Consider the following 18,381-nt stretch of genomic DNA (forward strand, 5'->3'; position numbering starts at 1 on the left):
TGTTTTGAATTCGTTAATTGGGGGCCTTGTTCATGCAGGCCTGTTTGAATGATGGTTGCCTGAAATGAATTCAGGGAAGCCATCAGTGTGTGGAGTTTTCTGCCTTTTAACAGGATGCTTTGACAAACATGCCGTGCGGGCAGGTGTGTGCTAAAATACCCCTAGGTCAAAGTGAATCTGGCTAGGAAATGAAGCACTCCTAATGAAAAATATCCTTGTATGTTGGTGTATTGATATGATAGTCTCAGACTTTATAGATTCCCATTTTGACAACTGCTGCAAAATTGGACTGAATCAGCTGAAGCATATTTGTTTCACAAAGGTTTTAGTTGGCAGTGTGCCAGACGGACCTGTGATTTTTGACACAATTTAGCCAAATTTGTCACAACTGTGCTAAAGGTGTTTTTGCCTCATAAAAGGGAATCTGGTCAAATATGACTGCTGATTTCCATTTTAGAACTCCTGCATGATAAAGCCTTTGGTCATAATATTTGCCCTTCGTATTATCAAAAGGTACCATTGTGCAGAGCATAATATCACTAAAATGAAGAGGTAATAGGCTGAATTGTGTCCTTTTGCCTCACAACTTCTTACAGAGCTTCTAGAGCTGTCAGTTTCCTTTATTGTGCCTCTATAATGATAGCAGCGTTACCAGATCCTCCAAAACAAGCAACCAGCTCTATGAAAACAAACCTAAAAGAAGCCTTCTAAGCAACCCAGCACACTGTAATACAGAGGTTACTACATTTATAAGATATTATAAGGACGCATAAAAATATGTTTTCTCTTGCTCTTTAATCTGCAGTTTATCTCAGAAGAACTACTGTATGCTCCCTTTTGTCTTCTTCAGACCCTATTCTCCTGTATATCTTTTAAAACCAGAGGATATGTACATCTGCTTGTACCCTCCTTCCCAATCCTGAGTTTCTAATCTCAGGTGCTGGACCATATAACCTGTAAACCTCTTGACTATTTAGATCAAGGTCTTCAGTAAAGGAACCATAGACGAAGGATCTTGCGTAGAAAACTTGCCAGGACATTTTAACAGCAATTTGAGCAATTTATACACACACACAGAAGTATAAAATAAAGAAAATCTGGAATTTTTAAAGGCAAAATTTCATCTGACACTGTTGCAGAAACTCGTTCTGTGATGAAAGGGTTCAGTGACGTTTGTCTGATCTTTATCAGGAATCAAGGTTTGAACTGGCAACCTCATCCATGGCGTCCTGATAATATATGGCACAGCTAAACTGTGCCTCTTTGCAAATGGAAAGTTAGGAAGGATCATGAATTAGCATTTTCTGAACAGCGGCCCAGGTTCCCAATGGGTGCACCCCAGTGGGAACCCCTTTTTATTTTTTTAACGGTCTGCATGTTATATAGAAATGGGCAGGCATTAGGCCAAAATGTGGAGGGTGATAAGGCGGCAGACATGCGTGAAAAGCAGAGGAGAGATAACTACTTTAACCTGAGGGAAAGGGCTATATCTGATTCTCTTATCACAATCCTCCAAACAAATAAAGATGTCAAAACAGATCCATCCTGATATGCAGATGGTCTATCTCTAAATGCCATCACTGTGTTAGGGTTACAGAACAACTTTAGCCTGGTTTAAATTGCCTTTTTTTTGCCAAGTTAGTTGCCAGTAAGGGGTAATAATATCCAGAGATTACCATGTGAATTTCATAACAACAAAGCCCACCTGGATTAGCAAAAATGACCCAGCTAGGCTGTGGGCTCATTAAAAGAGCCTCTTCAAATAAACCCACTAAAGAGGGAATTTTTCTTGTGCACAGAAGGTAAGGACATACTTAGAGTGAGGCCTGTTCACATTCCCTCTATGAGCAGAGTACAATCCTTGCAATAATCAGTGTCTAGTTTCAGGTTTTTTATTATTTACCCGGAGTTAGATAAAAGGGTCAGGTGTGAAGAGAAATAACCAACACTGCCATTTCATATACAGTACTGTTTGTGTCTTCTAATGTCCACTTCAGAGCATATATTTAAATTCACACTGTAAAATGACCAAACCCACCTTTAACCCATTCTTTGACGTTATATCAGCATATACTTTTTCCTGCTTTAGCTAGGACGTGGGCAGCAGTCAGATTAACTTTTTATACAAACTTCTGAAGACATTGTTACAGTAATCAATTCAGCTAAAAATAAATACATACGTTTCGCAAAATCCTGCTGGAGCATTACTCCTCTTTAATCCTGAAAATGTTTTCCAGAAGGCTGACTTTTTAATTGTCTTTATGTGCAGGAGGAAGAGCTTTATTATTTCTGCTAAAGGTATATGGCCACATTATATGCTTAATTATGGAAAAATAAAGTTATATACACCACGCCTCCATCTTGATAGTGTTTTGATGGTCCTTTTTTGGGCTAGTTAGAATGGCGCACCGGGCACGATGAGCAGATATAAACAAACGTAACGCCATCTACTGACATTATCGCAGAACTATCATAATGTTTGTTTAAATAATCAATGACTTAATAAGGCTGGACTGAGCCAGACCCTCTGCAATACCTTGCAGTAAAGCAGCAGATTTGCGTGATCAAAGACCAACTGTTATTAATTAAATAAAGCAATCTACAGCAACTGTAAGAGCCTCATGTCAGAACATCGCAGAGAAATAACATTCCCGTTCATAAACAGAAACAGGGACACAGCATCAAGGTAAGAACCGACCAATCAATCGATCTACTTATAATCCATCCATCCATCCATCCATCCATCCATCCATCCATCCATCCATCTTCTTCCACTTATCCGGGGTCGGGTCGCGGGGGTAGCGGCTTCAGTAGGGAGGCCCAGATGTCCCTCTCCCCAGCCAATTGGGCCAGCTCCTCCGGGGGAATCCCAAGGTGTTCCCAGGCCAGCCAGGAGACGTTGTCCCTCCAGCGTGTCCTGGGTCTTCCCCTGGGTCTCCTACCGGTGGGACGTCCCTTTATAATGGACGTCAACTTATAATGTTGTTTTTATTTCAGACTGTAGAGGCTAAGAGGAGCATTGCTATTACTAATAAAACAGTATAAATCAGAACATTTACTCATGTCAATAAACTCTGCGGTCACATCTGAGCCTCAGCAGCTTTAGCTTCTGCTTCTGAACACCAATGTTCATACTGTATTCCCAGCACTATTCCAGTTCTTTCCCTTTTGGAATCATTGTGTTTTTTGCACATTCTTACCCCCCCATATCCCCCCCCCCTCCCCCACTGGATCTTGGACCATTCTTCAATGTTTCCATTACATCGCAGGAAAATGCTAATAGCTATTAGCTGCTTCCTGGTTTATCCCCTGCTGTGGACACGCACTGTTGTACTTCCACTGTTATTATAAATAAACACAAAGTGCTTGATTTACTAACAAATGGAGCAAAAACAAAGGTTAAAATCCCAGAATAATTACTCATACTCCAGCAGGATGTGATCAAACTTTGTATGCTACCAGAGTGAGTTACTGATGTATAAATTTAAAAAAAGTCAAATAACATGGCTATGCACCTTTAAGTGGCTGACTGGCCTCTGGTCCATTCTGCTGTCAATAAAAAGCTTACTTTTGTCATCTTTCTAAGTCGTACAAAATATTTTACATTGGTAAAATGTATTTTATGATATCCAAAAATTATAGAGTTGAGCACCTGAGTAGCAGAGGTTTTCAGGAATGTGTTGCTATCGAGCAATGTGTAATTGCTCTGTCATGTCAACTGCTATTGCCTTGCAGTCCAGAGACGTAGAGAAAGAAATGCAATTCTGTGCGTAGTACGAGACAATCTGGGAAGATGCTGACAGCGGGAACACCTGATCCGTCATGTGAGGTAAAGGTTCGCTAGGTTAGGATTTATTTGGCAAATGGGTTTCCTTCTCCCGTTATGCACATTAACTCTTTTTGCAAAAACCACCTCAAGCGAGTGTAAAAAAAATTTTTGTGTGAAATTTAGATTTTGAATTTTGCCGTTTCCATCAACCTTTTCTAATGCAATACTTAAATGTGCATAAATATGTTGATTGAAACACGGCTAGTGAGCGCGTTTGTAAAGTGTAACCTAGCTTTTAACGTTACTCTTGGTGTAATGGATTCTTACTCACTCGGTGGCCTTTGAGAGAGTTTATGAACTGAGGCATGGCTGAAGCAAGCGCTATGCAAGCTGTTGAGGGTCCTGAGATACTGGGAGCTTCGCAGGGCTGATGGCCAGTCTTTTAATGCACACAGCTATGCCAAAGTCAGGATTACATGTTAGTAGATGGGGTGCATTTTTTTTTAGACACAAGGTTAATGGTGAAAATTTATTTCAAGCTGTGCTGGTACAATAAAAACAGATGTTAAGTATTTCTGTTAAAACACTGGCTAATTCAACAGCTCTGTCCTTTTACCTGCAACCAGGAGTTTCACGGCTTTCTGCTAATTTTGTTATTCAACTCTTTATGTCACCTATGCACAACATTAGCACCTTATTGTGTGATTTGTATCTGTGTTATTCAGTGAGTCAGAGCTTCAGTAGAATTTATTTAGCCATTCTGGGAGTATCACTGGTTTCTGGTTGTCACATGATATGTACACCATATCTGAAGTGTTAGCGCTTCTGGTTGGAAACTTAAAACATGAGTAGCTATTGCGGGAAAAAAAAATGTTTTTGGGTTTGTGTTAATGACATCTCCAGCAACCACAATAAAATAAGGAAGACTGCAGTAGTAAAAAGAGAAAAACTTCAAAAAAAGAAATGCCACCATCACTGTGCAATACCATATGGACGACATAGACACATCCAGCAGGAATGGGATGATCTAAGTCCAGCCTGACAGTTTTATTGATAGTTTTCAGTTTCTCTTTCTTAGTTTCCGCTCTTCTGCTCGTTCCCCACATGGGAGAATTTTGCCTCTTGATGAGTTTGGTCCCATGGGTGGCGCTGAGCCGGGTTTGTCTATATTTTGATGGCCTTTTGGATTTGAAGCAAGCATTCCGGGACGTTAACTACTCGTGATTGATGGCCATAATAATGTGTTTGCTTGCATTTGTGTACTGATGTTCCAGTTTGCTATTTCAGTGATGACAGTGACATGGAATTTGGAAATCGTTGCGGCTTTGGTTAATTACGGGGGCCTTTTAAGGTTTGTCTGTGCTTTACCGGGACTGATGGGTTCAGGTTTGCTTAACAATGTTTAAACTGAAGCAAATCTGTTGTGATTAAACGTTGTCGTCATTTGTGCTAGAGGTTGAACTAGTTGATCGCTCTTCCTCTCAGCTGTAGAGGTCTGTTGTTGGAATGAACTCACTGTTGTTTTTGCTCATTATTTAATGTCAAAACTTCTCATTAACCTCTACAGAAAAACAAAACAAAAGAAACAAAGAGGGATAACAAACACCGCACAATCACTATTCCCCACATGGGAGCAATCATAATTCTTACTGTGTTATTTAAACAGTCACAATAAAGATCCAAACTGAGCTGAATTTATTGCAGTTGTTCTCATAAATAACTAAATTTTTATTCAGCTAATCAGTTTAATGACCTCTTTGCACTGCAGTTCCAAGTCCGGGACGTCCCGGTGGTCCATTGTGTTTGGAGGATGATGTTAATGGTGACTTTGTGCTCTGCTTCCCCTCTGGCAGGCTTCACACAGCTCAGAGAGCCATCAAACAGACCCAGATGACAGTGCAGAGGTTCGGGAAGGAGATTGAGGAAAAACTCAGAACGACAGCGACTTGCACTGAGCGGGTGAGCCAGTTTTCCAGTACCTTGAATGTCTGAATAAATTCTCAATGTAACTGTTTCAGCAATGTCTGCCTTGTTCTGGACACAGCTAAGGATGTTCTAGAGACATCATAAAGATTATTTTAAGCTTTTGTTTTTAAATTGCATCTTTTATAAGAGATTCATCGATCAGAAGTCTGTTGAGAAACTCCGTTTTTTTGTAAAAGTTGAACTTGCCTATATTGATTTACCTTGTAAGAGCTATAGCATAAGATGATAAAGGGTGAGGGTGAGCGTATGTGTAGAAATAAGTGTGGTTGTGTTGAGTATATGAGCTAGTTGTCACCAAGAGGTGCCCGGTTGTAAGTGTGGCGAGAACAGTAGAACGTTCCCACATCACCCAAGAGCAGCAAGTGACAAGTGCACCTGGCTCCAGAAGGCCACAGCAGTCCCAGGGAGATACACACACTGTATGCCTTGAATGTCAGTCTTTACCCTTACTCTGACATCTCCAAAAGCTCTACCAAATCCACTTATACATAAACAGGTTAGAAGCTCAGCAGGATACAACGGAGCAACCTTTCTATATTTTCTATATTATCTATACTTTGTTCTGCTTTCCTGTTCATCTGCTGAAAAGTCTTGTCCTTCTGTTCCGTTGCAACCTGAATGAATGGTATGACACACACACACACACAGCAAGACGTTTCATTGAATATACAGTTTTATTTGATTTTTGACTCACTGAACAAACAGGTGAGACCCCAGTGCAGCTCATGCATATCTGTGTTGCATTTTACTGCTGTAGGGAGTTGCTTTAGGTTAACAATGCTCCAACATCGTCTTCCTATGCGTTTACCTGTGCAGCATTCACAATTTAATCACCAGGCGAGTCAGGCTGCCACAGACTATTGGGACAGGTTGCAAGATTTGTCAGCATCAGTGCTGGACCGCTCACATTAGGGTTGTCAGAAGTATCGATACTTTTGACAACGCAAACACTGTATCCGGATACAATACTAATTTGGCATGGTATCGATACTAAATATTTTAGCATATGAGGCAAACAAAAAAGTGGTGGCAACGAAGTCAAGCAGCACAACAAACTTGCACAAACCCTGGCCTTCATGATGAATTCCGAGAGGTTAGGAAATCAAAATTCCCCTTCATAATTTAATACTTCAAACGTATTACTGGTGTTGGAGCGACCGGTGGTTCGCATTAATGTGTGATAAGCTAGGCTAGCATGCTACAAAGCATGTGTTATATTTGGTTCATTCATTTAGACTTAGACAACTTTATTTGTTATTTTGTATGCACAGAGTGCGTACAGAACGAAATTTTGTTTGCATACAGGTTAAAAAATCACAGTAAATTGCAGTAAATTACAATAAATTTCAGGATAAGGTGCAGCGGTGATTTATGTAAACAAATAAAATGTGACAACCTCACCTCACATGCAACGTGTACCACCCATATGCACTGCTACAGCATTTATACAACTAAATAATAATAATAATAATAATAATAATAATAATAATAATAATAATAATAATAATAATAATAATATCACTTAATCACATGTAACACTGTTTAAATCCTCTATCTGCGCTAATGAAGATTCACTCACTTGAAACTCAAAGTAAGACTGAAAAAGATGAGATTGGACTTTTAAAGTCATGACCAATTGGTTAGTTGGAGCTAAAGAAATAGTCTGATTCTGGTCGGTATTCCAAGTTTCTTTGTTTTTGTAACCCTGACACCATAAAGTAGTAGTTGCTGTGATCAGGAGCTGTTGATTCGTTACTTCTTCCCCTAATACCAAGCATCAGTTGACAGCATAGTTCTTCTCTTAGCAGACCTACGATGATCTAAGCTGAATCCACACAGGAAGTCATAAGTTTAACTAAATCTGAATGCTAACAAAGCTGTTCAGAAGCTTTTAAATGTTGTTTGCTTTCATGGACGAGCTGCGATGTAGAGGGGAAATACAATATTCTGTCTAACTGGTACGAGTTACACTTGCAGAGTAGCTTGTCTTCAGTAGTAGTCAACATTTTTCATTAGTTATGCTCTAGAATTTTATGCAGGGGTGAAAAAAAATATATAGAGAGATTACCTGCTAATGCAAATATGATTTTGTTTAAGCATGCTAATTGTATTTGGCACCAAGCGTTTGGTGTAATCAGCAAAACTCCACCAGCTGGTCTCTCTTGCAATAATAAGCATCAGCTGACTCTGCCATGAAAAGAGCTTTTAGCAGCCAAAGTCTGGCCTGTAATGGTATGATAATGGTAAAAAGTGAGAGGTCATTATAGCCGTTGGGCAGCTTCCGAATGTTTTCATGGCTAAACTACAAAGTGGATAAAGAGCAATATTATTCTGCTTGACTGATAATTCCTTCAACAAAATCTCCTGTTTATGGTTCCACCTCCTGTCAAAACCCCGAATATGAGCTGTAGAAAAATCAAGAAAACATGTTTAGCGTTGTTGGAATTCGCAGCCACACAGCTGAGAAAACGGAGCATTGATCCCAGCTTTGAATTTAGGTTTGTTGGAAACGTTGACTTTTAAATTCTGTCCATACCTTATCTTCGTGATACATTTTTTTTAACCAGCCACATTTATTAGCACTCCTGGTAAAAGAGTTTTTGAAGCTTTAATATGAATTCATTCTTTATTGTTGTGGCATAACATCACAAATACTGACACCTTTGCTGTCATGCTTTGAACAGGACAGTCAGGCTCCTGTAAGCATACAAACAGTCTCCATAGCAGAGAGGAATATAGGTCAGGGGGAAGAGGACAGGAAGATGCCTCCAGCAGAACCCGGCCCAGCGTGAGTGGATTTGGGGCTTATTGATACAGTACACACACTAAAAGAGTAGCACAGAAGCACCTTCTATGTTAAGAGAAAAAGCAAAGTTAATGGCAGCTGCAGCTTCTTTAGTGGTTTTATCTAAGAGAAAAACACAGCTAGACAGATGAGCTCTACAGCTAAAGAAGGCACACAAAGTCACAGCAAGAGCTCCTTCTAGGAGAGACGCGGTTAAACACAGAAACACAGAGGCTCCATCTGACTACGTCTTTTACGTAAGACTCTTCAGCCAACGCAGAGGTGCGTCAGTAGTCGCCATGATAAGTGCTGTCTGAATAGTGTAGTCAGTAAGGAGGGATGCAGGAAAAGGAGCCTGTATGCTTCCTCTCATGGCTACTTTAGCATAGGAACCTCGTGATTTCCCGTACCGTCTTACCGGCTAAGGAGCTATAAGGAATCCCACAATCCTTTTGCGTAACATGGCGTATACGCACAGCCCACCTCACAGAAGTAAAAGAAAATGTTTGGAGAGAAGAGATCGCACACTTTGTAGTTTATTTTCCGAAGGCTTGACTTGCATCATCCATGTGCGTTTTCATCACATCATGACGTAGGAGTTAAAGGCTGTCCAACATCGGCACAACAGAAAAAATAAAGGAATAAAGCCTGATGGCAATAATGTAAAGGAATTGTTACAGGTACCAAGTATGGTAATTTGGTGATTTTTGTTCCTAAAGTTGAGCAAAATATTTTGTACTTCCAGAATTTATGTACTCAAGTAAAGGTTGTATTATGTTACTGCAATTAAAGATAAGTGAGTTTAAGGCCTTTTACACGTCTCTCCCTGGCTTGCCAACAAATGTGACAGGCACTATATACTTTAACAGTTGCTTGTTTTTTTACTGGCCATGCCCCTACATACCATATATCCTGAACTGATTTCACACAGCTGGGAGATTTTCGTGTCCACCTTTACAGTCAAATCTGTGGGAACTGATGCACCGCTGCACATATACTAGAACTTGAAGGGTTTTAGTGCAGCTGTTACAGCTGTTGCTGTTCCTTCTCTTCTTTTGATATACTTCTTTTCCTTTTGTGTTCTGTTTCCCAGACTCTCACCTTGACTATGCGAGCTGCCCTGCTAGCTTTAGCCTTCCCACAAAAATGTTAAGCCTCCATCCTCTCGGCTACAAAGGATCTCCTACAAAACCCCGTCTTTGACATTTCTCCCATATTAAAACATTCCTCAAAACCTTTTTTCAGTGCCCAAATCAGCTAATAAATCACATAATCCCTGTCTTCTAGCTCTCTGTTAAAAGCATTGTAGAGTGGAGAGAGTGGAGCATTGTTGGACTCCTCTGAGGGTTTCTGCCTTTTCAGAGCTTTGTGTGATCCCCATGCACATTATATTGAGCCTGGCTCAATGGAGGGCAGAGTGGCCCTTTCGCCCTCTCACCCACGCCCTGCTATTAATCTGCTGGCTTCTAACATGCCCCCCACGCCCCCCGCTTATTTACTCAGCTGACCCACTGCTGTTTGATGTTCAGTAGGAGGCAGACAGGCCCTGGGATGCGCACATACACACACATGGCTGTGACCCGCTTGTCAACTCCCCGCTCAGTGAAAGTGTAGGAGGTTCAAGGTTCGTGCCAAAGCCAGAGGTGGTTAACATGCAAGCGCCACGGTGCGAAGCGCTGAGGAGATGGAGGTTCTATCAGTCGTCTTGCTGGGACTGATTTTTCACTCCCTGTTTTCTGCTTGAGGCCCTCAGCAATTTGCTTGTAGAGGCATATCTGTGTTTCCTTCCATCCACGCTGCGATGGCTATCTGATTGTTTGCGTGTGCGAGATGTCACAGTCCCTCCTTGCCGGGTGCTCTCTGGGATCAAAAACATGCTCAGTCCCTGCCAGATCTTGATCATCCATCTCATTCCCAACTTTGACTGTTTTTACCCAACAACTCATACAACAGTTTCAATCTGATTTAGGCCTTTTGAAATCGGCTTATGCTCTAGTTCTGACTTAACTTCTCTCATTCTGCAGCGTTTCTTGCTTTGTTGGAGTGTTTCATTCCACATCTGGATCCATCTGTCCATTCAGCTGTTCCTTTTTAGATAGTTAGCACTCTGCAGGACACACCACACACCATTGGATAGAGACATGAAGGAGGCACACCCTACAGAGCACAAGATGTTGACTAATGACGCGGATGCTTGTGCTGGTCGGGGAGCATTGTGTGACAGCACAGTGCTAAAAGTCTGGCTGCATGGGCTTTTGCTGTGACGGCTGTCGTGTTTGAGCATGGAGTTTGTGTTAAGGATTTCAACAAAGACTGTCTTTCTATGCGTCGTTCTCCTCTTGTATATTTTCAGCTATCTTCTAGTTTCCCAGGTTGTCCACAGAGTCGATCTGCAGCCTTCTGCCTCCGCCACTGATGATATTTTCCACTTCCTCTGTTGCCACTTAAAACACATTCCTCAAAGCGATGAAACACTGATAGTGCCACCGTCTGCATCAGTTTAAAAACATGCCTCGTGTTTACACCTGCTTGACGTGACATCTTGTCAGGTTGAAGTTAGAGGGAGCCAAACAAACCAAAATGGAGATGTCGTGTGTGGGGAAAGCTCCACATCCAACCTGATTTAAGGGGCAAATTAGCGGCAAGGTCCTGCTAATCAAATGGATTTGATTAACTGGTCATCTGCACGGGTACCACTTTTATAAAAGCAGGAGTTTGGGACGTTTGTTGGGCTGGAGCATTCAGATGTGAGCGTTTTTAAAACGATTCTAGGAAGGAAATATACCCACAATAATCTCAGAGAAGCAAATGCTGCCAGATATCAATCTGGAAGAGGTTATTAGGCAATTTGCTAACTTATTGAGGTCTATCGTTCTACAGTAAGAAGAATTATTGGACATGCCAATAAAACAGATCTAAAGTCCACCAGGGAAATGCTCATAGAAATTACATGAGAGAGGAGAGGGGGAGGGGGGAGGACAAGAGCTCCATTTTTTTGACTCTACAGGTCTCAATTAGCAAGTAAAGTTTTAAAGTTTGTAGCAGTAGAATTTAAGAAAGACTAAACGGGTATGGCTTGATTATATAGCTTTCTCTCAAAAAGGAATTTAGTAAAAATATTTAGGTGTGCAATAGGGTGTATGGTGTTACTGTATTGTTGCCCTTTAGCACGAGCATCCTGGGTTCAAAAGATCCCACCCTGGGGTCTAGTTCTGCATGGACTTTGCATGTTCTCCCAGTACATACCTGGGTTATTTCCTGGTACTCTCGATTGACTGATGTGTGAAGAAGAGTTGTCCAGAAGTTCAGTTTTATACAACCTTTTCCATTTTTGCTATCGTTTCTGTTTTAAAACGAACAATGGTGGGAAATCCATGATCTGTGATATCCTGAAATGTATTAAGTTTAAATTAAAAATGTAATTTTTCTTCCTTTTTCCTGGTACTGTATTTCTAAGTAAGTATAATGTCACAACAATATGAAGAATGAGATCAGATAATTAGGATGAATGCACTATTTGTCCAAAGCATTATTTAGAAAAGTCCAATATTTTGTCAAAATGTTAATGAATGACTAAATATTGGCAAGGCTCAGCGCAGATTCAGATTGGTTGATTTCCAATTATATTCAGTTGGAAATGGGTCGTTATTTGGACACAGAACTCAAATTCTCATATTTGTAGAGATTCTGAAAACATCTCCAAATCTAAGTTTGACGCCAGGCCTGGTACGGTTCCATTTTAGCTGTTTGAATGTCAATCAGCAGTACTTGGCACTACTTAGCCTGCAGCCAGGCTTTCCCACGATAGGGGCTCATTATTGACAGGTTTCACCAGTAGCGCTGATCTCGGGGATCAGTGAGGTGTTTTCAAGGGGCAGTTCATTCTTTTTTTCCCCCTTGTCATTTGTTGTTGACACTGGCTTGTGGATTATTAAATTATAGCTTCGTCTTTGTGGACACGTGTTAAATCAGTGAGATTTGGGTTAAGGCAACGAAAACAAATCGTGCTTCTGGAAAACCTTTTAGGAATTTTGGGGTTTATTCAAAATGCAATAAACGTAGAATCTTGCTGTGTGCACATGCTGAATGTTTTCCCTCAAAGTCTTAATCTGTGTTCTCTCTGTTTGTTTTCTCCGAGCAGAAGAAGGAGCGGGAATGCATGCAGCTGCGTATAGCTGTGCTCCACAGCGAGCTGCAGCGGCAGAAGAAGGCGCTTGGCAGGGAAACGGACATTCGACAGAAGGAGAGGGCACAGCTACAGAAGAAAGGTAAATGGAATTGGACGAGGCCAAAGCCACATCTCCATATGCAAATCACTTTTAAAATGGAGAGCACGGGTAAAGCAGGGCCTATGCAATGGTTTTAACTGTAATAAATCCAAAAAAGCTTAATAATTTCAGCACTTTAGCTAAAAGTTTGGTTTTTGGTGAACTGAAACATAGTTTTCTATTTGTTTGTTCTAGGTTTATGAAATGCCAACATATTATTTCCTTTTATCCTGCATTAACAGCTTACCCAGCTTCTCAACCCATCTATTGATATGCTCACTGTTTGCTGTTTTAACCCCATGATACTGCTAAAGCTAACACAGACACACAAGAAGTGAAAGAAATGAAAAGAGCTTCTGCAACTCATTTACTAGCTTCAGGTGGTGTTGTATTACTCAAATACTTAATACACTCGTGTAAGAAGACTTATTATGGTAAAAGCATGTGCAACTAATTCCAACCCCCCCCCCCCCCCCCCCCCCAATCTTTTTCACAATTTCCCACAAAAGGCTCTTCTTAAGCTACTGAAGAGAAACAGAAAAAAAACACAGAATTTTTGGTGTTTGGTTCATATTACGCAAATCAACTGGAATTGCAAGAAACACCTGACATGCATACCTTGAGCTAAGGAAGACAACTTCGATGTTTCTTGTTCCAACTCTCCCACATTATTGGTTTAACTGTATATTAAACTTGTCTGAAGTTTTATTAATATCTTTATTAACAAAAGACATCTTCATAATTCTTCAAATCAGTCCAAGGTTCTGGACTACAGTATTCATTACCCTTAAGCCTTTTTTTAGATTTTGTTACATCGCAATTGAAAACCTTTGTTCATTTTATCAGAAGTTGAAGTGATAGAGCAAAACTGATGCCGTGTAATTGTGAAACAGAAGAAAAAATTATTAACAAAAATCTACTTAGTAGATGGTAGAACTACTTTCAGATAGTTTGAAAACCATCTGACTGTTTGGTCTGAAAGACCGATGTCTGAAATCTACCGACAGAGGCTGGAACCACCCATAGTAGCCTTAGACGAGCCAATGTAGTCTTTGGCATCCTGGACTTCCACATTATCACTGAATACTTCACCGATAGCTGTTACAGTGCTGTGTTGTTTCCTCAAACCAGCCTGGTGATGAGATCAATCGTTCAATAAAATCAAGTTAAAATAAGATGGTCATTAACAAACCCATTTTTTAAATAACTATTTTCAACAGTTGGATCGCTGCCTTCCACACATCTTGAATGACATTAGCTTGCTGTGCACGGTTAAACATCAGTCACACTGGTCCTGATGTGGTGGCAGCTGCCAGGCATAGGAAGCACGGAGAAAGGTTATCAGGGTTTTTTAGGATTAGATCCCTTCAAAGCCTTCCAAACCCCACTAGTAAATATGTTAGAGAATGGGAATGTGTGGCTGCAGAAGGCATGATTGGTTAGTGTGATAGGTGATAACTGATGCTTTTCTGCTTGCCCTGTCAGTGTAGTGGCTACCGTGTTTTTTTTTTTTTCTTTTTCTTTCCCTGGATGGATTCGTAATGTTTGAGTTTAAACTTCCAGCCACAGCTCATTGTTTTGGTCAGGTGAGCGGCTGCAGGAAGGCGAGGCGCTGGGTTTCTGTTGCTTCAGTGCTGCTGCCAAAAGAAGGCAAATGTGAACGGGACTGTTTTTATCCATTTGGATGTTGGATGGTTGACCGTTAGTCCTCTGACTCTTTGACTGTCGCCACTTTGTCTGCAGCTGAAAGAACTTGCTGCTCTGCTGCTCCATCAGAGCCTGTTTGTAGACTGGACATGAGTTTTTCAGGGAACAGGTATTCGAGGATGAATTTACTTCCTGTTGCTCAATATGACTGTGCTGGAATTTAGGTTTTTATTCGCAGACTTCTGAGCTGTTTAGCTCTGCTGTTTTCTAAGAGTTTATTGTTTAACGCTTCTAATCAGCCCAGATACATTTCCCATTTCATGATCTGGAGAATTGCATTTATTATAAGGCTGTTACTTTCAGAGACTGGTGCTTAATAGAGCTGCTGATTTTGTTTATTTCATGTGATGTCTTCTTTTGTTTTTGGCAACATTTTGGCGATCTTTTGTTTTTGTTGAGTTTTATTTTCATTTGACATCTCAGAAAGGCACAGAAAACTATAAAACAGCAGCACTCAATTCTACAAGTAGCTAGCAGAAAATGAATACTAATGAATAATAATGTAAATTTTTTAACAAAGGCGCTACATTTTGGCTAAATGAGATTTCTCGTTACTATTAGCGGTTGTCAGTGGGACATGGTGGTTTAAGAAACAGTACATTGTTGAATTTGACATATTGGTGGCTGTACCTGCTTAAATCTGCCACAAATCTGAGTGTAATGTATTAGCATCTCTTGTTACAGACCGGCGAAGAATTGTCAAGTGGGAGTAAAATAGTGTTTACTTGTAAAAGCATTTTTAACAATATGCATATGTAAAAGTGTGGTGTGCATATGTTGCCAGCCATCCTTGTTTGATACCATGTAGAGTCTAGGTTCAGTTCAGGAGCAAGCTTGGCATGCTCCTCTCCTCTCCTGCCAAACAGACATCCCACCCTTTTGACCTACAGGGTTCCTGTCACACCGCAAGGGTTTTATTTTCCTCCTCCGCCATGGGTCCTTCTGCCTCTACATGTTTGTCTTTAACCAGATCAGGAGATGCTGCCGCTCCCTTTGCGTCCCCCTCCCACCTGTCTGTCTCTAGGAGTCAGGCGAGGACGCAGCTGGAGAGACTGAACCGGAGCAAGGCTACAGGTCCAAACGCTGTCAACCCTAAAGTCCTGAAGGCCTGTGTGGACCAGCTCTGTAGGATCCTGCAGAACCCCTTCAACCTTATTCTGACCCTGACAAAGGTTCTGGTGTTGTAGAAGATGTTATGCCTGCTTATGGTGCCAAAAGCCACTTTTACACCGGCTCCACTTGGCCTGGTTTCAATCGGCTCCTCCCACTTTGCGGGCGTTTTGATAACAGTTTTGTTCAGCGCTGGTGTGGCTTTTTCCTTCCCAGCTCATCTTAGCTGAAATCAATCTTAGGAAGACCCCACAAAGACAAACTAGTCCATGCTTTTATCACAGTTTGTCTTAATTACTGTAATGCACTGTATATAGGCATTAGCCAGACCTCATCTTGCACGCCTGCAGCTTGTGCAGAACTCTGCTGCTCGCTTGTTAACTCAGACCCGTAGGAACGAGCATGTTACTCCCAGACTAGCGTCCCTTCACTGGCTCCCAGTGCGCTACAGAATTAATTTTAAGCTTTTGTTTTTTGTTTTGAAATGTTAGAACAACCTCAACTATATTATTCTGAGCTGCTTCAGCGTTACTGCCCACCTCGATCACTTAGATCAGCTGAATGGCTGCTGCTGACTGTCCCTGTCTGATAGCCTTGAGTATCAGACAGGCCTCCTCTTTTCCTGTTTTAAAATCTCTTTTAAAAACACTTTTATTTCCTGGCTTTTTTTTATACTCTTTAACGTTTTTCATTACAATGAAACATACAACACACACAGAACTTGGGGCACTGATACATAGATGAATAAAAAGAGAAAAGATAAATATTACAAGATACTAAGCTTGATTATGCTTCCTTATTCTTGTATGTCAGCCATTTAGACCAGCGTTTGTTGTAAGAACGTCCTCTTATGCGTAAAAGATAGGTCAGTTTTTCCATGGAGTGGATCTCCTCAATGACTTCCCACCAATGATCCAGCTTGGGAGAGAGTTTCTTTAGCCATGACTGTGTAATAGCTTTTTTGCTTGCAATGGATAGAATTTTAAAAAGGTACTCGTCTTCTTTTCGAAATATTTCTTCAGATATCAGCCGGCGAGAGTCAAGTAACCGCTCCAGGGCGCATCCGCTGCGGACGCGCCCTGGAGCGGTTAGCGGTTAGCGCGAACCATATTAGGAGGCATTTAGTCCTCAACGCGGTCGGCCCGGGATCGACTCCGACCCGCCGCGCTTTGCCGCCTGTCTTTCCCCCTTCTTCCTGTCAGCTCACTGTCAATCAAACGCGTACCACTAGAGCCGCAAACACACAAAAAAAAGTTTTTTTTCCTACGTCGCTCTCACAGCGTCACGGGTTAGCTTCGGTGTGAGTGGTTGAAATAGCACGTCGATAAAGATGACAGACAAGTGGCTTATCCAATCATATGCAAGGATTTTTGATAAGGCCCAGCCTTTAATAAAGGCAATTCCTATGGAGAGGTCCCAGATGGATGAGTGAAGCTTGGCGGAGCGACATACAGCTGGCTAGAGTCAGGTTACGATCACATTGCACTAGGGCCAAGATCTGACGTGTTCACTGACTGGCTATGGGACAAGAAGAAACAAGAAGGTTTTTCTCCGAGGAAGTGCAGGGAAACGTTAAATTGAAGACTGCTGAGATTAATATTAAGGACCACCATGAATGGAGTGGGTCAAACCAACATATAATTTTACTATTTACAAATCATAAACTTCCCCTGAAAGAAATAAAAAAGAAGAAAAAGGACACTTCTTCCAGAATTGTCCCATATTTAGCTCCATCCTTCCTCTCATCAATTCTGACTAGCTTCCTTTTTTCCCCTGCTGAAGAGAAGCGCATCCCCACAGCATGAGGCTGTCACCACCATGTTTCATAGTGAAATGGTCTGTTCAGGGTGAGTTTCATATGGTACAAAATTAGGATTTTGTTACTATTTTTTACTGAACCAGTCACATGGAATCCAAGTATAATATATGGCGATGTGTGGTTGCAATGTGACAAAATGTAACAAAGTTCAACAGGAGTGAATACATTTGGAAAGCGCTATTTGTACTTCACATGATTAAAAATTGTGTAGAAGCACCTTTAGCAGCCGTAATATAGTTAGGCATTTTCTGAATGACTTTGCTTCTCTCCCACATCATCAATTTGGCTGCCATGCTTTATGAAGATTCTAAATGATAAAAACAATTAAGACGCCTCGAGCCCCTGACGAGAATAAAGAATTATAAAGATAAATCCAATTGTTAGGGGCCAAAGTATTGTTGACTTGGCCTCCAAGTTCTAAAGGACTTTTCTATTGCCCATTGGCAGGATGTCAGTGAGATGTCCTAAAACAGTCAATTTCAACTACACTTTGGAGCTAGTATAACTTCTGGGATCTGCTGCTACCGTATCTGTGTGATGCCACATAACACCCTCAGAAGTCTTGTGGTGGCCATGTTTTGACGGGCCAGAGCTGTGTTGGTGAACTCAGTGCTCCTACCCGACATTAACCAGGTGGTTTTAATATTATGGCTATCACGTATTTGTGTTGATTGGATTAGTAGCATGTGTTTAATGTATAGAATACTTGACACATTCCAGCGTTTATTGGATCCAGCAAGCTTTGAAAGTGTTATCGACAGTTTAGCAGTGTGTGGAAATACACTTCTAAGCAATACATCCGCCTAGGGGTTACCATAGCAACAATTAATCTTCAGTTGTTTTCTTCACTCTTCTTGCTGCTGAGGGTCTCGTCTGTACCTGGTTATGTGGTCTCCCTGCCTCTCACACATTCAGGGGGCGCCGTAACAGATCATCT

The 18,381-nt window shown here is 41.2% G+C and overlaps 1 protein-coding gene across 1 annotated transcript in view; it reads left to right on the forward strand.

The window, feature by feature from the left end:
* Positions 1-18,381, forward strand: part of uvrag (UV radiation resistance associated gene) — a 141,164-nt gene that overhangs the window by 28,100 nt on the left and 94,683 nt on the right. Inside the window, exons 7-8 of the mRNA XM_036143453.1 lie at positions 5,623-5,728; positions 12,682-12,808. Of these exons, the coding sequence (XP_035999346.1) occupies positions 5,623-5,728; positions 12,682-12,808 (233 nt within the window). The remainder of the gene's footprint in view (positions 1-5,622; positions 5,729-12,681; positions 12,809-18,381) is intronic.

This window comes from Fundulus heteroclitus, chromosome 11 (assembly GCF_011125445.2).
Source record: "Fundulus heteroclitus isolate FHET01 chromosome 11, MU-UCD_Fhet_4.1, whole genome shotgun sequence".
NCBI classification, from domain to species: Eukaryota; Metazoa; Chordata; class Actinopteri; order Cyprinodontiformes; family Fundulidae; genus Fundulus; species Fundulus heteroclitus.